The sequence below is a fragment of the Dermacentor silvarum genome, chromosome 9 (genome assembly GCF_013339745.2).
Source record: "Dermacentor silvarum isolate Dsil-2018 chromosome 9, BIME_Dsil_1.4, whole genome shotgun sequence".
NCBI lineage: Eukaryota > Metazoa > Arthropoda > Arachnida > Ixodida > Ixodidae > Dermacentor > Dermacentor silvarum.
The window spans coordinates 95,023,262-95,046,536 of record NC_051162.1 but is presented as its reverse complement, the minus strand read 5'-3'; the positions used below and the strand labels follow the sequence as shown (position 1 = coordinate 95,046,536).

The 23,275-nt window shown below is 43.6% G+C and overlaps 1 protein-coding gene across 1 annotated transcript in view; it reads left to right on the top strand.

Annotated features, from left to right (window-relative positions):
• The window catches only part of LOC119463377 (DENN domain-containing protein 5B-like), a 69,711-nt gene that overhangs the window by 11,070 nt on the left and 35,366 nt on the right, over positions 1–23,275 (top strand). The window contains 14 exon segments of the mRNA XM_049656194.1: positions 1,625–1,812; positions 3,095–3,306; positions 4,442–4,608; positions 5,145–5,371; positions 7,842–8,027; positions 8,460–8,550; positions 10,076–10,235; positions 10,852–10,942; positions 12,720–12,764; positions 15,992–16,120; positions 16,813–16,859; positions 16,861–16,966; positions 17,650–17,746; positions 22,169–22,273. Of these exon segments, the coding sequence (XP_049512151.1) occupies positions 1,625–1,812; positions 3,095–3,306; positions 4,442–4,608; positions 5,145–5,371; positions 7,842–8,027; positions 8,460–8,550; positions 10,076–10,235; positions 10,852–10,942; positions 12,720–12,764; positions 15,992–16,120; positions 16,813–16,859; positions 16,861–16,966; positions 17,650–17,746; positions 22,169–22,273 (1,851 nt within the window).

The following is a 23,275-nucleotide window of genomic DNA, read 5'->3' as shown; positions in this document are numbered from 1 at the left end:
GCAGGAGTTGGGAACGTGAGCGAGTGCATAGCCTGCAAAAATATTGGTGAGTGAGTATTTGCTTTTTCTGCAGACCAATGCTATCAATCCATCCTGCGGTATAAAACACAATGCTTGTGTGGACCATTTTAGTGAACTATGGAGTTCAACATTTCCCTGGCCATACTGTGTGCTGAATTATTGGGAGTACAGCCCTCAGACAATCACTGTGGCACCTTATCAGAGTGTTGTGTCTCCTTAGGTTACTATCACGGGCTGACACTCCCAGGCTAGATCAAGTACACAAATACCCAAGAAAAAAAATGGACACGGAGACAGCTGCCACCCTAGCTGTACTGGTAGAGCATTGCATGCGTCATGTGAAGGTTGGGGGTTCAGCTCCCTCCTGCTAACGAGTTGTCTGTTCTTTCGCTTTCTTTTCCCGCTTTCATCACATGTCTACATTTCAATTTAAGAAACACAGTTAACTTGCCATATGCTTTCCTTCACTTAACGGTCTGTTGAGTTCATGTGGCTGTAATTTAAAAATCTGAGCCTCTCACTTCGCCTTACTCTTCTCACTTCTGGAGGAAAACCTAGTTAATTTGGCCATCGTTAATTAGGAAAATCGGACAATTCTGACTTGTCCTCTAGTCCCGGCCATCTTATGCATTATTTAATGACATCAAACTCGTTATTTTGAACATATTTGATTGCACAGTAGTTAATTCAGACAACTCTTGGAGCGTGGCAAGTGCAAAGCCCTGCAAATTGTTGTCTTGATACCCTTGATAATTGGACATTCGGTTAATTCAGATATTTATTTGGTCCTGGGAAATCTGAATTAACGAGGTTTTACAATCAATCTATGTAGGTAGATAAGCTGTGGCTAACCTGTGTGAACCTTGGGATGCCATTTCAGCTAAACTAATCATGGTGACTGATTTGGGTTACATTCAAATCATCATCAAATCAATGCGACAATGGTAACGATCCATGAATCATAGCAAGTTCTGCAGTTATACCCGTTTTTGATGATGATGATGAGCTATGAATTATACCAAGTTCAACAGCGATAGCTGTTTTTGATGATGAGCCGTGAATTATAGATTGTTCTACAGTAATAGCTGTTTTTATAATGATATTGGTGAGCTTTTAATCGCACCAAATTCTATAGCGGTACCTGTTTTTGGTGACAATGACAAGCTGTAAATCACTCCAAGTTATACAGCGATAGCTATTGTAGCCTATGCCCTTGCTCAAAGTGGAGTAGTAGGCATTGAACATAACTGGAATCAGTCACTCAGGTTAGTTGATTTACAGCTGCTACCACTGTAGTCATTATGGGTTTCGCCCTTGCTCGAAGTGGTGTAGTACGCCTTGAACATAAACCAAATAAGCCACTCAGGTTAGTTCGCAGCTGTTATCGCTGTAGGACTTTGTGTGAGTCATAGCTCATCAGCACTATCATGTTGATTTGGCGATGATGGTCATATTGATTTACCGTAAGTAACTGAGTCGTAGTTCCCGTCGACTTGGGAAAATTGAATGTTTCAGCTGTGTTCCACAAGCACACAGACCAGTTTTCAATGCACCCCTCCCCCTCCCTTCTCCTCATTGTGTCTGGTGCCAACTCTATGTGCAGACTACGACCGGTTGATGCTGGTGGCGGAGTGCGTGACGTGCCTGCTGCTGCCATTCCAGTGGCAGCATGTGTACGTGCCGATCCTGCCCCACTCGCTACACCACTTCCTGGATGCACCGGTGCCCTTCCTCATGGGCCTGAAGCACGTCTGGGGCGGCGAGCAGGCCGACGCCATCTGTCCCGGCGAGGTGCGGTTGTTAGAGAGACCCAAACCAGAAAAATAATTTGACCAGTGTTAGTAAGCTATCCTTGCATAATGCCAAAAAAAGCCATTCTTACTGTGGGAGAATACTTGTTAGGCCAGAAAAACAGGCAAAAAAAACGAAAGACAGACAGTGGCGCCACCTTGAGGTTCTCGCACCGCACCAGTTCGACCAGACGTCGTGGATTTTGACGCCGTCTGCTTAGGCCTAGTTAGTTCTTTATCAGTGAAGGTGGACTGAATTGTGTTCTAAAGCAGCCAAAGACTGAACGTGACAAGTTTGAAACATTTTTATGGAGCCGCAACAGCTCAAATATGAAAAAACATTTGAGATCCACCATATCGCCCTGGTGTGCCAGCGCTGGGGCTTTGGCGTGAAATTCAAGAAATGAAACTTTGACCTTCGTTTTCTCTTCTAATAATCAATATGTTGCCGTGAGATTGCCAAGATTCGAAATTTTAAAGGAATGCATTATTAGTATAAACTGATTTATTGCTTGCCTTTAGTGTCTCTTTAAGCATGGCATCAATCACCATGTCCACTGCGTAACGATGGCCTCTCCTAGCGACCTGCAATTACCCCCATGTTGCGTACAAGTTGAACCTTGTTATGACGAAGGCATTGGACATGAAAACACTTTAGTTATATTCAATATTTGTTATGATAGACACACTGATATCAGCAAAAGGAAATTTCCAATTAGGTAGGTTATGCATAGCAAACACAAACATGATTCCTCCGATAGACAAGTGAAGGTTCTGTTGATTTTGATGGTCTGTTGGCAGCTTGCTGTGCCAACACATGGCACATGAACAATGCTAAACTACAAATTTGCTTTGTGCTGTCATGAATGTCTGTGTGATCAGCTCGTTGGCTTCCTGGCTGCAGGCTAGCCAAGCCACCGGCTGAATTGCCATGCGTGACCAGAATGTGAAGTTTCAAGTTGCTCTTGCTGAGTATTTGAAACTTTTGCTTTCAGAACAAATATGTTTAGCTGCGAGCTAACTAATAACCTTTTCACTGCAACTGATTTTGTCTCTGACCTTGCATTTCTTGTTTCATAATAGCAATAGAATACACATGAAAGTAAAGCATGGCCAACCAAATCTTCCTTTATTTTGTCCAACAATTTATTATACCGAGCTTTGACTGTAGGATGGTGTGCCATGTGTTTCTGCTCCCTAGTCCAACCTGGCGCTAAACATCGTGCCTACCTTTTCTCATTACGTAACTCATTGGCAACATCACCCATTGGCGACTTTTGCAGGCCAACCTGTGCCTAGTGGACATTGACGGCTGCAGTGTACAGGTGCCCGAAGACCTGCCCAGCTTTCCCAACAAGCAGGAGCTTCTTGCCGAACTACAGGACCTGCTCACGCAGTTCGGCGTTAAGACACCTGGTGGTTCATCATCTCTCATCACCTCCTCATCACCCAACGTGGCGGCATCCGCAACCCTCGGCCGTAACCTCAACGACCGGTGAGTCAACGCAGGGGTGTTTGGGATTTCACGTTTTTGGTGACAGCCGTGCTGGCCACTATAGTAGCTGTAGTGCCGAGGCTGTGACGATATTGCATAAAAAGCCAGGAGCTTTGCTTATTTTGCTGGAAAGAAGAACAATAAATTTTTGAGCAATGAACAATGGTTTTTCATTTATAAAAGGGGAAAATGGTGTTGTGATGCCTGAGACATGGATGTTTCGTCACCATGCTCAGCTCTTCCAAGATCACTGGTGACCAAGGAAGAGCAGAGCAGCTAATATCAGACGCAAAGAGAGGATATGATAGACGACATTAAGCACGCGCTCTCAACCGAAAATTTTGTTGAAAGAAAGATGAATGCGTGTGCACTCCATTGCTTATGACAACCCTGTTTGCCTGGTTTGTCCTTAGTTTCATTTGCTGACGGACATGTAAACTTGTTCATGTCATTACCTCATTCTTGCGATGCCAAGGTGTGCTCAGGATAGCAGTTGCTGCAACAGCAGTTACGAGCTCGAAACTGAGTTTGCAGTGTCCGTGCATCCAGCTCCGTTGTGCTGCATTGTTCGTAGCTGTGCTCCGATCCATGCATTGTTTCTGTAGTGTAGGATACAAGTACCACAGACAGCACTTTACTATGACAGTACTTAATTAAGCCATCACACCTCCGTTGTCGTGTCATCATCACCATGTCACTGTCATTATTGTCGTTGTCCATGTAGCGTTGTTTATAGCATTGCCATGCCACTGTCATCGTCATGCGATCATACTGTCGCGGTCGTGTTGCCACTGCAGTTGCTGCATTTTCATTGTTGTATACACACAGAGGTGTTTGCGCCACATTGCAGGAATTTCGCACCTGTGTTGGGGGGTCTGGTAAAAGTTGGAGAAGTAACACTGCACTCTCAATAAATGAATTCAGGTCTGGTAGAATTGCTGAAGTTTTTTCAATTTCTAGGTGCCTGATCGGTGACGCAGGCCAAAAGGTGTATTATTGCTGTGAAATCTTAAGTACGAAGTTCAAACCAGCAGTAGCACCAAATCTCGTTCTAAACGTTGATAGAATAAAAATGCAGGTCATGGTATGCTGCCATCTTGTTTCACCCTCCCGCCTTTCTTTCTTTCATGCACAGGCCGTTCCCTCGTCGGAAACACTCCTGGAGCCTAGAGAGTGGTGACTCGGGAGTGAGCAGCACGGTTAGCAGCGCGCGAAGCTCCTTCACAAGCCTCGGCACACCGTCGCCTCTCTTGCAGCACAGTGAGGCGTTCCAGCGCATCACAGCTGTCGCCAAAAGAGCTGGTCAGTTGCTGCTGCTTTCCACCGCAAGAGGTTACCTACCCTATGCTGCGTTCAAATACTCGCCTTAGACGGCTAAATAGACAGCTAAACAAACAGCAGCCATCTTAAGTCTCCTATTTGGAGAAAGCCGGCAAGAGAGACAGCTTCACGAAGACAGCATCAAAAGTAAAAACCGATGCTGGCTACTTTGGTGTCCAGACAAAATGCCGGCTGAGCAGAAGGCTCGGAAACTCAAAGGGAAGGTTGTCTGCTCACAGGAAAACATAGTCGCCATCTTGTGAGGAAAATGGCGATGACGTTAGCTGTGTGACAGTAGGCTGTTGGCATTGCTGTGAATCTGGCTTCCGTTTCGTATGCGATTGTAACACTCGGACAACCTTCGGACCGATTCTTTTTTTTTTTATAGAAAAGGTGCGTATTGGATTTGGTTAAGTACGGTAGCAGAAATCAAGTATATCAATACTCTTGTTGATGTTTCTCTCTTTCAGTCGTATGTGACGCGAGGCCGCAATCCCGCCTCACTTTCTCTCCACCAGGTGTGATAAACTCCCTGGAAGACCTGCGGCGTCCTCGTTGCCAAGACAATAGCGAGGGCAAGCTCAGCCTGCTTCGGCAGCCGCAGCAGCACGGCTCGGCCGCCGCGGCAGAAAGGCACCCACAGCTGGAGGAGCTACGGCTCAACAATGCCGTGCGCGAGATCTTCTTCAACCGCTTCCTGCACATGTTTCGCTCCTACGACCACTTCGTCATACAGCCCAACCAGGTACGGCCAGGGGGACCCAATATGGGCTTTGCTTTGAGTTCTTAATGGTAGACTTTGGTGTAATTTGGGTTTGTTGCTAAGAAATAACCGCACAAGCGTAACATCAGAACACAGGAAGCAGCAGCAACACGGTTGACTTTCAACTACTTTAATTTTTACACATCGACGTAACCCTTTGCTTAGTCATTCTTGTATCCGTGTTTTCCTTGCGTATACAGTGAAACCTCGGTGTAAGAATCTCTCGGCATGCTGCTGAAATTTGTAACACGCCAAATTTATATCGCCCCGAAACGTAAAAAAAATAAATATTGCAGACTTGGTCAAAATTTTCTATCTTTAAAGTTATTTTTTTCTGCAATCCTTATGACCTTTCTTTATCTCATGGTGAAATATTACGAAGAAATACTCTGCAGAATTTGAGAAAATGCCACTTTTTAGTGCGGTGTCCTTGAAATTGAGAAAAAAAAATCTGGCTTCGGGGAGGTGCTATCGCACTGCTGATCGTGCGGCTTTCTGTTGACGCAGCGCTGCCAGCTTGGTATGGCCGTAAACACGAGAGATCGGAGCTTCAGATAGTCGCAGCACCATATTTCTCCATGGAGAAAAAATTTATTTAAAAAAAGATTAGTGTAAAAAGGGAAAGCTAGCCTCGCGATTCGTTACTGTAGTCATGTGGCCTGCTGCTTTGCACACATTTTAGCAGAAGCAAGCTGCGCACTTCGCTTGTTTCGAGACCAGCATTTGAAGACTTGCCTGGTTACCAAAGTTTCTTTCGTTGCTGTGCCCTAACTGCTGTCTGATGGTGACAAGGACATCATTTGTGCAAGATAAGGGAATCTGTCTACTTTTCTTTGTGTCGGTGAAGCTAGTTTATATTGTGCTATCTGACAGGTGCAATGGTAGAGAAGTTTCGTATTGTCATCGGCTGCCTAAGACGGCAGAAGGCATGGAAAACAGAAATTTATTTATTTTATTTTATTTTAATCATACTGTCAACCCTCTGTTGAGGGTTCTTACAGGGAGGGTTTTAAATACAGACAAACCATATATACAGGTACATCAAGCAGAAGCGAAATCACAGAAATACGTGTTTAACGATTTTTCAAATTCACAAACATCACTGGCATTTGCCACAAAGCTTGGTAACGCATTCCAAAGTTCAATTACGGCGGGGAAAAAAGAATAGCGGAACACATCACTGTGAGCAAAGTATGGTCGCAAAACATATTGGTGAATATAAGGCTACCCATGGGAACGAGCAAATGCCGCCGATTTTGCTGACTCGGGGGAGACTGGGTCGCGTGCATTGCCGGCTCTTGGTAAAGTTGCAAGGCATTTGAGATGTGCCGACAAGCTGCATAATACTGCTAAAGAAAGCCTAGGATTGCATAAAGAAAGCAAAGGAGAAGCTTTCTTGAAGGGGGGGGAACATGCGGGGGTGGGGTCAAGGCAGATTGACATCCGTTGCCATAGCCACAGGAATGCGACTGTCGCATCAGTGCAGCCGCTCTGCTGGCCTGATAACAGCCAGTGCCTGGTGCTACCACCTTTACCACCGCCTCTACCGTTGCGCTGGCGCCTTCTCATCGTTTCCGCCGGAGATCATGAAGCAGCTAGGTTGTTCGTATCATTCGCCACAGTCTGAAAAGCAGTTTGCAGCGTCTGAACTTTAGTACATTGTAAGCTAATATATTTTGGCCGGGACTCTTCAAAAATTTAAATCGTGATCGTATCACCAAGATTCTACTGTATAATTGTTTTTTTTTCTTGCATGAGGCTATATGTTGAGACAATATAAAAAAAAAGTTAAGTATAGTTGGAAGCCAGCAATGTTTGTATAATTTTCCATGTTTGCATCTTTCGCTTGCTATGTTAATTTGCTACCATGAAAAGCTTTTAACTCTCAAGCTCACCAATCAAATATAGATGGGGTGCAGAAGTACACTTGGTAGGCAACCACTGAATTGATTTGAATTAAATATTTTGTGCCTAAAAGAAAGAAGATTCACCACACACACTTGAGTGACTCAGCTGTGACAGCGACAGGCTCTCACTTAAATTTAGAAGCTGAGGTTTGGTATGTTGCGGAATAACGACAACAGGCTGGAAGGGAGGAGTGGTAGACAATGTCTGAGGGCTGATACAGAAATGTGCCACTTAGATTGATCAGCAATCTAAGGGCCTCTCTTGTCACCAATAGAGAAATTGCTTACCTTTCCTAATAAGGCAGCCATTGCGCTTCAAACGTTGACGGCTATCATTCTGTATTTATTGGTTTCTATTCTCTTTTTTTCACCTTTGAATGTTTATGAGCCGTCTTTTAACGAAATGAGCCCTTCAGTTCACAGTCAGCACTGTCTTGTCTTCTTCTTTTGTCCCCTTTGTAGCAGTTTGCCCCCAAAACATGTGCCTAGTCACATTATTGCTCTCTTGTCAACTTCTGTCTCACAATTCGTCCCTGACTATGCAGAAGGACATGGAGCAGTGGCTGGCGTCGCGGGACACTGTGCACAACTTCGACAAGACGACATTCCTGTCCGACCAGCCCGAGCCGCACCTACCGTTCCTGTCACGCTTCATTGAGACGCAGATGTTTGCCAGCTTCATCGACAGCAAAATCCTCTCACTCTGGGAAGAGCCCGACCCGTGCCTAAAGGTCGGTGAACTTGATGGCCTCCGGTCATGTGGTCTCTGCCATCCTTTTGAGTCTTGAGCTTGAGCACCAGTTGGGGGTGTTTGGCGGGTTCACTTAGCTGGTCAACAGCATATCCAGTTTGCCTGGATGGTCTTGTGGTCCGGCTTAACCATTCTAAATACATTCACCCACGGATTATTCGGACATCGATAATTCGGGTATGCTCTAGTAGTTTTAATACCATGCTGCATGCCGAGGCTGTGCAGATATGCAGTTCTTTCTTAGATCTTATAGTCTATGAACTTTACGTCACCGACGGGCGGGAGTACAATTGCCCATTTTATCAGATGCTGTTGTGCAGTTGTGCTGCCTTATTATCGGTTGTGTTGACACATCCAGTGCTTCCCTGTAGTAAATATCATTGTTTTGCAACATGTTCCTTCTGCATTCCAGATTTTCGACAACCGGATAAAACTGCTTCGCAACCATTCCAGTGAAACCATCATCAATCGCTACGAACGCTGCACCGTGTACAAAGAAACAGGTAAGACTCCTCATTGTGCTGCCGATTCAAGCAGTGTTACTGGAGTGCTGTTTTCAGCCGATGACTTCAGGAAATACTATAACTTCCATGAGATTTCTTGTGGCTCGGCACTAGACACATCGGCATTCGCGGGTGACAGCGTTCCTGGCATACACCAGGGCGGCATGCTTGGTACTTGCGATGAATGCTGTCACCCATAAATGCTGGTGCGTCCGGTGCTGAGTCACAAAACCCAAAAAGTGATCGAATGAAAATACAGTTCCAATACAGTAGAACCCCGCTGATACATTTTTCATGGAAAAACGTTTTACCTTCTTACATTTTTACGGGACCGTAAAAAAAAAACTTAAGAGCCAGGAAACGCAATAGCCGAGAAACAGGAAAAATTTTGAAATGCGAGTAGTAGTGAACTGCACACAACTTTATTTTAATTCTTACGCGTGAAAAACAAAGTTGCAGTTTTGACCGAAAGCCGAAGCATCGATTGCGATAGCAAATTAGTAGACAGCTATACAAAGTAAGGATCGTAGGTTTATCATCCGTATAAACTTGTAAACATTCGCTTATTAACTATAATAACAAGCATGGTGTCAGCATGCACAGGCAAACATGAACACCTCACACTTGACGAGCGCTGACACTTGCTGTCAAAACGCTGGCATCAGGAAGCGCGGCAGCAGCAGCGAGCGAAGCAACCTTCGTGCTGTGTATCGCTTCCACGCCAACAGAGCACCGAGAGCACACAACACCCACAAAGCTACGAGCCGCTGACGCACCTACACTGCCTATACTCTGCCCCCAGCGCAGATCTCTTTTAAGACATGGCCTGCATGCCGCCACGCAGTATGCAGTTGATGCCAGAGTACAACGTCACCCGCTATCCCTCCCCCCGGGTGCCTCGAGCACGACGGAAGAAGGTGCGCTTCCTCCCTGCTTTCCTTTCTTCCACGCGCGAGAATTGGTCGCGGTCGTCTGCTCTCCTCGCATGCTTTCACTCGCACATATGGCATGCGGCAACGGCGTTATCGCCCTTGGACTTTATACGGAACATCCATGCGCCAAAACCAATTTTAGGGCCCCAATGCATCATAGACACCATCTTTAGATAGCAAATACGGATCTCAAAGGCCATGCTTTTGCTGGTGGAAACCGAAAGTATACGTCATAGGTGTCGCCCCCGGCACTTTGGGCCGCCAATTCCATCGCCAAGCCACCAAGCCAAGCGACATGAAAACTCAACATGGCCGGTTGGGCCGGCGCGGGGTGGCAGTTCGCAACGCATGATGCGGGAATGGTCCCACAGTTGCGATGCAACAGTGGGGTTACCAATGCATAGGGTCCTACGGGAGCTATGCCGGGACTGGCCGAAAACGACGTAGCAGCCAGGAAAACACAGCACCCGGGAATGTAACAGCAGGGTTCTACTGTACCATCCTATGGGTGCGTTGATGTGCAGCAACTTGTGAAATTAAGGGTTTGGTTTGGAGACCTCTTCTGGAGCACAGCATTTGCCAAACATGCACAGAACTGTCCATCGAGGGCCGGCTGTCGGCCCCGGATTTGGTGGCCCCAGTACCGAAGATAGTCGACCCCACGGTAGATCTCCCGGGGCGCCGGAACCACAGGCCAGGAGTCTTTCCTCAGCTGGAGTCTGCCGTGCTGAACCGAGAGCCAGTACAGTCCAAGTAAGTTGATTGTTGCGGGATTGAGTCATTCAGCATTTGAGAAAGTCTAGTCACTGTGGCCTTCAGCTGCTTAGCATAAGGTTGCAGGTCTGATTCCCAAACGTGGCTGCCGCATTTCAGGGAGGGGGGGGGGGGGGGGGGCAGATTGCAGAAAACGTTTGTGTGCTTAGATTTTAATGCAGCCCAGGATGTTGAAACTAATCTGTAGCTTTCATGCACAAAGATTGCATCATAAAATCGGATTACTCAGGGACTATGACATAAATCAGAAATATCAATGGAACTGTGGGGCTTCATTTCTTTTTATCTTAACAACCACATGATGCCAGTATAAGAACAGCCAACTTCTGTTTGCATCATGTATCTTGGACCTTGGGGAAAGAGAAAGGTAAGTGAAACATACTTACTCAAGTTTGTTTCATTACTTTTTCTCACAAGGAAGATGCACATTTCATAACATTTTCTCACAAAAAAGCGACACACTTCTCTCTTGTCAATTTTTAAAGAGCATTCTTTGTTGTTTTGTTTGCAAAGCACTAAATAACAGTTCTTATTGAACCTGTAAACTTCCTGGTGACACTTGTCGTTTGTTTTGTCGTGTCCGTGGCTGTTGCAGGGTGAAAAAACGTGCGCACGCCCAGTTCCGAAGGAAAGACCGCTCCATCCAGCAAGCTGAGCACTTGAAGCTCACTGCGGAGCAAAGAGAGGTCAGTGGGATGCGGCATTGGAGAAAGCAAAAAAAGTTGTGCACTAAATTGGCAAAGTTTCCAGAAGCTAGCAGCAGCAGTTGTTGGCACAGTTTCGCCACCTACTGGGCAACTCCATTCACATTTTGTGTTTTCGACGTTTTTGTTTTTCGATCAAGTTATTTTGCTTGTTCGTATTTTGTGTTTTGGAATACTAGAGGGACGTATCTGACATCACGAAGCAGGGTATGCTATTCTGGTGACGGTCAAATTGCACCATGCTTTCAGATTCCGTGTTTATCTTTTAAAATTTCCTTTTGAGCCAATTGGAGAAGGAGAGCATATCTGCCCTGTGAGCCAATCAGGGCTTGCAACATGGTAGTGTTTGACAATGTCCAGAATAGCATCCAGGAAAGCAGTCGGTATATTGAGAGCAAATGGGGGTAGCAACAAAGAAGAGTAGTTCAGCGGGCCATGTAATGTGTATGTCAGATAACTGATTGTCTGTGAGAGCAAAATAACTATTGCCAAGGGACGGGAAGTGCAGTCGAGGTAGAAGGTTAGGTGTTTTGATGAGATTAGGAAAATTTTAGGCAGAAGATCCGGTCAGCTGACTCAAAACAGACGTTAATGAGACCATTGTTCTGCAGTGGTCAAAAATAAGGCTGATGATGATGGCGCATCTGAGTGCTCCAGCACCAGCGGTGGTAACCTGGGACCGTATTCTGAAACGATCCACTTCGGAAATTGTATTGCGTTGGCGACAGTATCGCCATCAGGTGCACGCTGATTGGCTGGTTGGGCAAAATTGGATTACGTCGTGCTCAACCAGCCAATCAGCTCATCAAATTTTGCTAAAACAGCCAATCAGTGCGCGCCATTGGCCAAGGCGATAGTATCGCCTTGGCCAACGTATATGGCAGGGGGTGATTTGAGGCTAAATATTCTGCGGAAAAAACCTTGCCTTATATTCAAATAAATATGGTAATGTTATTACTATGCATTTTTTTCACACTGGTGCTCTTTCTGCACATAACACTCTAAATGATTTCCAACTACATATAGCGACAGCTGAGTAGGAAATGCTCATGACTGTAAAGCTGTTTAAAAACTGCCCATTGTGGCATGGGACACTATGGTGTAGAGGTGTGGCTCTGAATCATGAACCTTCATGGATCTACTCATTTTCAGATTATTCTCAAAGTAAGTTGCTCACATTTGATTTTTAAGCTTAATCTTCTTTTACTTCCTAAAGGTGTACTTATATTACGTTTGTCAAGTATTCCAGAAGGTTATTTACAGGCCTAGAAATGAAATATTGAAACGACATATATAACCCTGCACATGAAGCCATACAAAAGACTCAAGATTTATTTTTCTCCTGTCGTTCTCAGCAGCAGTGAGAAAACATGAGAGAACTAAATAGCAGATGTTTTCTCCTTGCAGACCAGTTTGCATCATCTGCTGTACATGTATAACAATACAGGGTAAAACAAAAATTAAGCAAGATAATAAACCTAAAAACATGACAAAGTAAGGATTTATTTTAGGGTTTTCAGGTGTTCTTTATTATTGGCTTTTTTTTTTTGGGGGGGGGGGGGGAGGAAAGGAAACAACAGGTCTTTATATATTGTTCAGAACTTCATTTTGGGCCTGAATATGCGAGTTTGCTCACCTTCTTTTCGTTTTAATAACTTTTTGTTGCTCCTTGCATGACAATGTGTATGCATTCCTTCATTTTTTTTTTTTTTCGTTTGCATTTTACCTTTTTTGTTTCTTTTGTTTCTTGTCTTTTTAGTCTGCCTGTGTTGGCACGAAATCGAAGCATGCTCAGTTGTGGCAAGTGAGTAAGCCTTGATGCATCTCTGTGATAATGCTTTGTGTCGTATGTCAGAGCACATTGTAATGCCATGAAATGTTGTGTCACGTTCTTCATGCTTTTGCTGCTTTTGAAAGTGAACACGCGGCATGTTTATGCCTTCTGTAAATGCTTGCTGTAAAACTGTGTGTGTTTTCGATTGGGTTCATCTGATGGTTGTTGCAAAGCCCTTAGGATGCAGCATAAAGCTTGAGGAACTTGTAAGCAAAGCCTCAAAGTTGGCCAGGCTCAGTTAAGAAAAGGGAAGGTCAAGTTGCTTTCATGCCTCTTGGTAGTGCGTGGCTGTCGGTGTCGGTTATTTTAATCCAGTAGCGTTTTTTGTGAAACCTGTTTGGATATATTTTCAAACATTGTGAAACCCGAAACTGAAACCTGAGAACTTTGTTACTCTATCTTATCTGATACATTACGGACTACTTTTTCTATAATTTTTGTCTGGTACTGGTTACAAAGCCATTACAAGTACTTTCAGACTTGGGAAATATTTAAGTGAGAAGCCTCAATATTTTATGCCATCGTATCTTTTTATACTTCGAACACTTTCATTTTGATATGGCAAACATTTACTCATGATTGAACAGTTTGTCATCCTCTGGTACTGCAGCTATGGAGCTATGGTAACTGACAGGATGTTCTATAAAAAGATCAAGATGTCTAAATGTAATTGTCTTATTTCTTGACAGACAGCATGTGACTGTTGTGTAATACCATCATAAAGTGTTTGTTACACTTAAGAAGCTTTTTACTTATTCTCAATAATAAAGAAAAACTTGCACATAAGACATGATGCATCTGTGACTGCTTTTCAGATGAGCAAGAAGCCAGTAAATCTTTTTAATGTAGCATAAAGTGACTACCTAGTATCACAGTTTTCAGAGTAATTGGATTTGATTTACACCAAAAATATAAGTTATGGTATGTTCCTAACTGTACTTCTGGTACTCACAATATTATCGTTTACATTTTGTTGTAATATTCACCAGGTTGCTATCGTCATGTTGTTCTTGGTAAGCTGCAAAAACTGATGTTAATCTTTTAATATATGTTGTGAACACAAACTCGATGCATTTTGCCACCAGCTGTCTTGCATGCCTTATTGTTAAGGAGAAGTCATTTAGTAGTGTCTAGATTATAGTCACTTTAGCACTGACATTGCTTTATTACAGTGTCATCAATAATAAGGCAAATATTTGTCAGAAGTAGTTTAAAATCTTGATAGATGTAAAAATGTACATCACTCATAAAAAAAATGTTACACCTTCACGAGTGTACTTTTGTAACATGCAGTTACATTCGCTTTGCACCCACTTTTTATGGCACAGTGCATTTGCTTCTTTTCTACCAGTAATGTTCATGTTTGCATTAAATAAAAAATAATGGTTACTGTTAAAGAACATATATAATGACAAGAAAGGTGTCATTGTACATATGTAAGGGTGTAAACTTACTATTGCACTCCTCTAGGTGCATTTTAACATTGAAGCGTCATAATGTCCTAGAACAGGCTTCCACAACCAATTGTCACATGTTCCTGTCAGCTTTGTGCACACGTCGGCATTGTTGACAGAAACGCACTGTGTGCAAAGTGCTAAAGAACCCCATTCAAGAATGATAATCAATGTCATGGGACAGAAGTACAGCTCAAAGTTTAAGAATAGAAAGCAATGTAAGAGTATTAATCAGTGTCATTGGACAAAAGTACATTTCAGGTGGTGTAAAAGTATGCCCTAAGAGGTGAACACCTTGAGGTGTTAGAATAGGAGCCTGTGCAGGAGTGATTAGCAGTCATAGGGGTAAAATTACACCTCAAAAGTGGAAGATAAGCATTAGGTGTAGTATCGTTACATTCTGGGTATAAAATGCTGATTTTGAGCATGGTTGTTGGTGTTAGTTGCTCATCCGGGTACGTTTCAGTCTCATTGATCACCTTTCTCGTTCTTGTGTTTTTTTGGTTTGTGGTTTTAACACCCCCCTTTTTTTTTTCTTGCGCGATTTTCCTGGTTTTCTGTTTTCCTCTTCCACAAACGCACCAAACAAAAGTACCAAGTGAGTTCAATGCACTCGCTACATTTGCACCCCGTTTCGTCTGCATGCCTTCAGGATACCTTCCTTCTTGGTTTTCATCGAATCTTGCGCTGGTGATCAGGGCTTGATATGATTAGTATAGTGGTGGTGGCTTCTTGACTTTAAAAACAGCATATATGCTTCTTTTTTCATTTTATGTTGGTCTTTCAGCTGTCTGGGAGTTCCTTTTAAAAACAAACATGTTTCACTCTTACTGGTAAATGGTTACAAGACACGGATACAGAACTGTGTGTGTATCAGTCTGTAGAGAAGTGTGTCTGTGGTGTTTGTCATGTTGTGTGTACGTCTGGCATGCTTGGCATGTTTGCATTTGCTTGACCTGTTTGCCCATGTTGCTGTAGCATGACATCATTGTCTAACCTTGCCTAAAGCCAGTGCTTGTGTCATGATCACTAAAACCCTGCTGACTCTGATCTGCATGTGCATGTCTTGGGGAAGTAACATGCCTAATTTTTTGACGCTAGGTCGTATGCTGCATATGTGCGTTATGAAATTATCCTGTGCATACTGTGCTGCCAGTTTTTGCTGGAGACACATTTTATGTTCATGATTTTTTATGAGCACTGTGTAGAGTACTTCTAACCTCCTTAAACAAGCCATAGCGTGAAGAGGTTTCTTTTAGCATGTTTAAAGCATCGAGAGTATGCCTACTGCAAAGTTTTGAAACATACACAATTTAGGATTATTTAAAGGAAAAATAAATTATTTCGCTTCGTTAATGCCCACTTTCTTCTCTTGATATGCTGCGCTCTTAAGCAATAGTAATGTTAAGGTACTGCTTTTGTTTCGTCCATTGTTACATGCAGGGCATCGAATACTGACCATTCTAAATGCAGTTATTTTGCAGTTAACTAGCTGATTCATATCATTCACATTATACACATTAACAGTCACCATTAATGTAAACTTAGCCTTAGGTCTTCATATAACATCTTTCTGCAGCTTTATACGGCATCAATATGCTTGAGTGACTTTTATGAAAGCTTATGCCTTTGCTGTAAAAGGCAAGTTAGCATGTATTTTGCATTGGGGCTGGGAGTACTTTTGCAACACAAGTGCTTTGACAGCTGTCCAACATATTTTTTTTGTCGTCATCCGTCTAACAGAAGTACATGAATGAAGCCCGCGCCAAGCACATGAAGCAGCCGAAATTCAGTGACACAGCCTCAGCTGCGGTCATTGCACAGACCAATTGGAAATTTGTGGAGGCACTGCTCATGGAGTGTAAAACCAGGGTAAGTCGCATGGAAATGTGCAACGATGTCTTTTGTTGGAGTTAACCAGATCATGAAATAACTATACAAATATAGACTATACAACAAACTATACAAATGATCACTACAAATAGCCATTTTGTGGTGATCATTTGAAAAAAAAAAACAGTCCCACAGCCTTCAGCATTACACTGCTTGCAGCATTGGTCCATAAAGCAATGCATTGCATTTTTTAATAAATGCACCTAATGGCTCATAAGTGCCTTCAAGGTAATGAATAGGGTCACGTAATGTCTTTCAAAAAGCTGCTGTTACTGAATGTCTCGTATGGTTCACAGGAAATTCCCACAAATGTGTTAATAAACTCAACTTCTTGCAAACTGGTGCCTCTGTGCGAAACATGAGCAAGAGGCCAGCTAGTGGTTCAGGTGGAAGCATCATGCACACCTGGCACTCCTACTTATACAACACTCAGCATTGTTTGGTTGTGCCTAAAGTCTCGTCCATATGTGATACGTGTCTATATGTGTCTGATACGTCTGGTACGTCAATACATGCCCATATTTATATGTGCATGTCTTTGCATGTCTATACATATGTGTCTGATAGTCAGTACTCGCCTGTATTTATACTTACATGTCTATACATATCTTAAATGTACGTCTGATATGCCTATACATGTATACTGAAACTTGCCTTGCGTCTCCATGCAGACCAAGCGCATGCTGGTCGAGAAGATGGGCGTCGAGGCAGTTGAGCTAGGGCCATGCCGAGGCCAGCATCACAGGCCTCGAAGAGAACACGCTACTGGCGTCGTTCTGCGACCTCCTTGAACGCATCTGGTCACATGGCCTGATGGCCAAGCAGGTATGGAGTACCCAGTAGAAATTTCAAGGTGTCATCCTGACTTCGAAGCAGTTGCATCAATAGCTTATTAAGCAATGACACTGATGGCTTTTCCCATTGTTTGACCTTGCACTTGTAATTGTGCTGTCTGCTGAGCTAGTTCAATTGTAGCAGACAAAGAAAAATTGAGCAGAAACCATTGGAGGATAAGCGTCAAAGTGATGTAATAGCTTCCTAGTTGATCTCCTGAAGATGCTGCTGGGGACACTTAATGGTTAGCTCTGGTGGGTAAAGGTATGAGACGTGTAAGTGCTGTGACATGCAGACACATGGAGCGTACTCAGCAGGTAGTCTTCAGCCTCACCGGGTGATTAGACTAGCCACATGCTGATGTGTTCACCTATGTTTATGCCATCAGTTAAACTGTGGCCAGCATCTTGTGAACCGTTGCCCATGTAAACCGTTGCTGCAAAGTGCTTTTATTGGGCCTTGCATTCATGCGCCAGTTCTCCAGCATAGCATGTGGCATTCGACAGAGGCATGCTGTGTGTGGTGTAATCAACGCCAGTTGTGCGTTGCCTTTCGCTGCCCCAAGTGTGTCACAGGTGGCCCACACTTGACACAGACTTTCTATAGTTGGTATTGCAATAAAAGGTTTGTGCTCGTGACTAGCTACTGAGGAGACTTTCTGTCTATTTATGCAGGGCAAGTCAGCACTGTGGTCTCACCTGCTCAATTATTTGGAGGTTGAAGAGTGCCGGTCCAGTGGCAAACCGATTGATCGGAACTTTTTGACTCCAGGTAGGTTGTTCTTTTGCAACAGCCACAATTATTTCTGAAAATGTTTAGCCTATTCAGGACCTGTTGTTCATTCAGCCTTCTCGCTGTCGCATGTTTAGTGTCCTGGCCTGGTATGCGCTTTGCTTTGAGCAATCGTAGCTGCTTCTCTTAACCGCTATGCTTGTAGATGTACCTACCTTGTAACATTGACGGCATGACTTCATAAACGTGAAGGGGTGCTTAGAGATTTCTAGCGTTGCTAATTTGGGAGTACAGTAGAATCTCGACTACACGAATCTGCTGGATCTCGGAGGATATCGTCAAGTGTTCGCGACAAGAGTCGGTAGTTAGACAGGTGAGAGCAGTATTGGGATTTGACTTACCTGAGCCAAAAAGAAAAGAAAAAAAAAAGGAAACGCAAATCGGCAGTGATGGCAATGGCAACATGTGCTCAGCGGTTGTCAGATCAAATTATGCCACGGACAGTCAAACCCTTCTCTATGAGGCGTCATTTCAGCTTTTGCATTGACAGGCAGTCACAACAGTTGAAGAATGTCCTCCACACATACATAATTCGATAGTGATGAATTATCCATAATTGAAACTGTAACACCTAGTGACAGATATCTGATATTGCGAGCATGATTTGCACCACAGCTGAAAATTAAACATTAATTGCATGCAAAAGTCAAACATGATAAGGGTGACTGTGCAGTAAAAGTATGTGATGGAGTTGATGACAATATTTGCCCTTATGATGCTCTTGTGAGGAGTAAGAAATTAAACTGAACCATGCCTCGTGAGGAGCTTGTGTAACCTGAATTTGTTATCAGGTGTGTTCGGTACTGTCAAGATTTTACTTTAGTGTGGAATCTTGTGTTGCAAATCTTGTGTTGCATTCTTCGCTAAGCTAACAAGGGCACTTGTGCCAACGTTTACCTTTGCATGCTGATTTTTAACGTCTCCTGCACGTTAAGGCAACATTAAAGAATTGCATTTGTAGCTGTTGTCATCGGTTGTGATTGGTTCTATTTGTTAACCAATAAATCTAATGACCATTAAAGATGCTGTGCCTGAATGGAGCCTGAATCTCATAAATTCTTTTTTTTCTAATAATAGTCGTCCAAGATTTTATTTGATGCTAACCACATCTAATCATGATTACCGTGCTGAGCTGTACCAGGATTTGGCCAGCTACTGGGACATTTATACTGCCTTGCATGATTTTAGTGGTTCAGCAAGAGCTTGTGACCAGGTTTAACGGGACACTAAAAAGGAACACTAGACCAGTACACAATGGTAAATTATTTCTTAAACTCTATGTTCATTCATTTAACAGAAAAGGGTTTATTACAACTAAAAAAGTTATGGCAATGCTTCCCATTTTCTTTGAATTTTGCATCAAAACCTCAGTGCCCCATAAACGTTCCATGTTTTTAATGTTGTGCACACGATTCGGCATATATATCTACTGCAGTAAAGGGCAATAATCGATATAACAAAGTAATTTCGGCTGCCCCTTCAGCTTTGTTATAACGAGGTGCGAGTGTACCTGTTCTTAGTACAGAGTTACGGATTAGTAAACTTCATGCTTCTTTTTTTTTTTTAACTTACAAATTTTCGCAATTCTTGTAAAACAATCCAGGTCGTAAGCGAAAATTCTGCTTCCTACTGTCACTAGAATTTAACTTTCTCTCCCAACAGCAGCAAATTTCATTCAGATCGGTCCATCGGTTATCTAATCAGAGCATTTCTGCGTTTTACATCTATTTGAACAAACACAATCGCAGTTAGTTCCGAGCTAAAGCTTCCTCTTAATATTAAGTACTGCTTGCTTTTTAGTGTCCCATTAAGAGATTTTGCTCGTTGTGTTATGTTTGACTAACCCGCTGCTTTCTGCATTTTCTTCTTTGTTTTTCTTTTTTTTTTGCCCTTTTTCTGCGCAGCTCTTGCTTGGTGCGTCTTGCGGAGGCGAATTGACTGTATGTCGCATTTCTCATAAACAACTCTACTTGTGTGTGTGTTTGATTGGTCTCTCGAATGGTCTATCTCATGCTGGCTACTTGAAACTGCACGTCTGCTAATACCACATGCTCTCTGCCAACAAGGCGAGGATGGGATCTAGATTTCTTTGTTCTGTGAGAACAAGGCTCATCAGTTGATTTTCTTCTTTTCTTCTTTCTATCTGTGTCTTTTACCATTACTTGTAAGCGGTCTTCTTTCCCCTCTATCGGTCTATCATGATGACATTTATTGTTGGTAACATGCTTTTTGACAGACATGTTTTGAAGAACGCTGTTGTGTTTTATTGTACAGCCAACGACCGATTTTCCAGATGCCCAATTTTTTTAACATGCCCGATAATTCGGACGCCTTCACAGCATTGCCACGTACCCCATAGAGTCAATGTATAGAAAGGCTGAAATTTCGGACGCAAAAAACCTTCGCCGTCCGTATTTCCGCACTTCTTGCCATGACCACAGGTCCAAAACGGCATGAATCGAAGCCACCACCGCCGCCAGTTTTTATTATCTCACCTCCTCGAACCAGCGCTCTCGCACGCAGATCCGTTGGCAGCCGTAGCCACCACCACGGCAACGCAAGGCCTATAGCTGCTTCGACGTTCGCTATTAAGCTTCTTGCTGTTCGGTGCCATGTTTTTTATCGCAACAATTCGGCGCTATTAGCAAAGGCACCGACTCCGCCTTTGCACTCCTGGCCAATGTCTTGGAAAACTCGGGAAAGCGCGGCGCGTTGCATACTGCCGGTTCCCGAAAGTCAGCTTCGCCTCAATACAGCAGTGTTACGCAGTGAAGCATATGCAAAGTATTGAGGTGGAACATATCAAGAGTGGGAAGGGGCAATTCACGGGACCTAGTATGTATTAATTACACACGCATGCACCCGCCACCTCCTAGCACAGTACGAGCTACAGTACTGCCTAATAAGTGCACTGGCAGGCCTTCGTAGCTATTTCGGACTTGCCCGTGGCAGTTTGAGCCCTTGGGGCCAGTAAAAGGCATGAATTGTTTTTTCGGACTGCCCGATTTTTCTAACATTTTCGCGGACCCTAGGGAGTCCGAAAAATTGGACGTTGACTGTATTGATTCTTAAGTCCTTTTGATAAAGCTGCGGGCATGTATGACACAGTCCACGTAAAATCCCGGAAAGGAGCCGACCATATGTAGCCAATTTTAACGTGCTCCAAATCTATGATATGCAGTCAGTTTTTATGAATGGGACAAATTGTCATCCACTTTAGTGTAGTAACAAGCTACAAAGGAAACCCATTTGAGTTTCTCGGAAATAAAGCTTTGCAATTTGAAGAAAAATTATTCCTCGTTTGGGAATCAATCCCGGGATTAACGCCTTTGTCACAGGGGTCGCAGCCTTGTCACAACTTTTCTCAATTTCTATGGGTTCATTGGAGCCAAAGGTAGTGCGTATCGTTTTCTTGTAATTGGAAAAAAGCACCTTCCCATTTTTCCTAATGAAAACTGAATTTATGCCTGTAAATTTTAACGTCGCAGAAGGAAAATTCGTTTTTGATGTCTGTCGTTCTTCAAGTCCATAATCCTCAAAGATAACAAGGATTCTTGAGAATTTGAGGGCCATGCAGTGAATGATGGAATGAAAAAAAGCTTAGGTGTAACATTGAGAGCTCAGAACATGTCATTTTCGATTAGAGAGCAAGCGGGTGTCGCCCATGATGCTAGTTGAGGGAGGATGACGTTCATTTCTCCTCTGACCTCCTGCATCATTTTGCTAGCTTGATGAAGTTCACGCTTTGTCCCTTTCCACAGTATTAATGAGTTGCCATTCTTGTTTTGTGCAATTGCTGCTTTTGTTTTTAAAGCTTTCTGCGCTTGCTGTGTGTTGTGTTGGGTTCAGTGTCTGCAAAGCAGTAAGTGGGGCTGGTCGCTTCATGTTATTTCAAAAAAGGGTGCTGAATCGGACAGCAGGGGTAGTATTCTCGGGTGATCACTTTCATAATTACTTTCACTTTTGCGCAACTAGTGCCATACGTACCGGTGTCTATAGGTGCTGGGGTTCCTTGCACTGTGCTGAGACTACATGCTTGATATTGTGCTTATCGTGCTGCCTGTAGACGTCACAGGCATCTATGGGCGACACGACATCACTCATACCGCGTCTGCGTCATCAGCCTGTCTCCGAAAGTGATCGCTCAGGAATACTTCCACAGAACATGAACAATAGTGCCTGAAACACGTGTACAGAAGACTGCATTTTCCCCTTCTGTACGAATGTTTCTGCCACCACCGTTTGCGTTCTGCTCTACGATTCAGCACGCTTTACGAAATCGTGTCGGGTGTCCGCTGCTGCGGCTGCTTCTTCTGTGACCAGTCCAAAGGTGAAGGAAGGCACCCGCTTTTGTTTTTTTTCTGTTTTTTATCGTTTCCGTTCCATCCACCCCCTGCGTAGTGCCCGTGCGTGCCCAAGTCCCCAAGAGTTTTGGTTTCCCCGAAATTATTTTCTCCCTTAAGTCGGGTGCCCTAAACGCCGTTACCAAACACCTGGCCAACCTGGGTAAGTGCGGCTCATCGGCGCCCCCTCACCCTACCCTCTCTCAAATACCTTCCTTCTCCCCTTCTCTTCGTCTCACCCTGTCCTTGCCTCGAAGGTTCACTTAGTGCAGCCTGACAAAGATAGGGTGGATCAAGAAAGCCAAATGATGAACAAAACGAGAAGAAGAAGTACAGAGGGTGTCACATGCTACAAAACGGGTGCAAATACTTGATACACTCCTGCCGTGGCAGCTCGGTGAACATAATTTTCTGCTGCTAAGTACAAGGTCGTGGGTTCAATTCCCAGCGGTGATGGCCACATTTGCAAGGGGCAAAATGCAAAAAAAAAATGCATGTGTGCTTCACCTTATTTAGGCTTACATTTACCAATCCCAGGACGTAAAAAATTAATTCAGAGCCTGCCACTGCGATGTCTTTCATATCCGCAGTGTCTTGGTACATTTAGACCCCAAGAATCAAGTCAGTAAATAATCAGTCAATCAGTTCATCAGTCAGTCAGTCAGCTTAGTACATGGTCCCGGAAAGGATATGTATTCTGCATTATTACTCTTATTATTTTTGACGCAGTCATTACTGTTCTTTTTGTTTGTTTTTCTTGCTTAGCTTTTTGTACTCTAGCTATGCATAATTGTCACGTACTTCGCATTAAGATTTAAAGTAGCACTTGTGTGTGTCCCCTGTCTTCTGTGCCCTGTTTGTCTGTGTGTTTCCTTTGCATGCTACAAGCATTAAGAACATAATAGCGGTTTTCCCAGTCTTGCACATTGTTAAGCCACAGTTACATTCACGAAGCACTTGCAAAGAGGTTCAAAAACACCGTTCTATATACTGAGACTAGCACACGCTTTCATGTGGCGACGCATTTGCTTTGTCAGGGAGCTTCACATGTTTGTGCAGATATTCTCCAGCTGAGCTTGCATAGCGTCGTACCAAATGTACACACAACTTATGTTATTTCGATCGCACATTTCTCTCTACCACTGTCCCATGCTCTTTCTCTCTA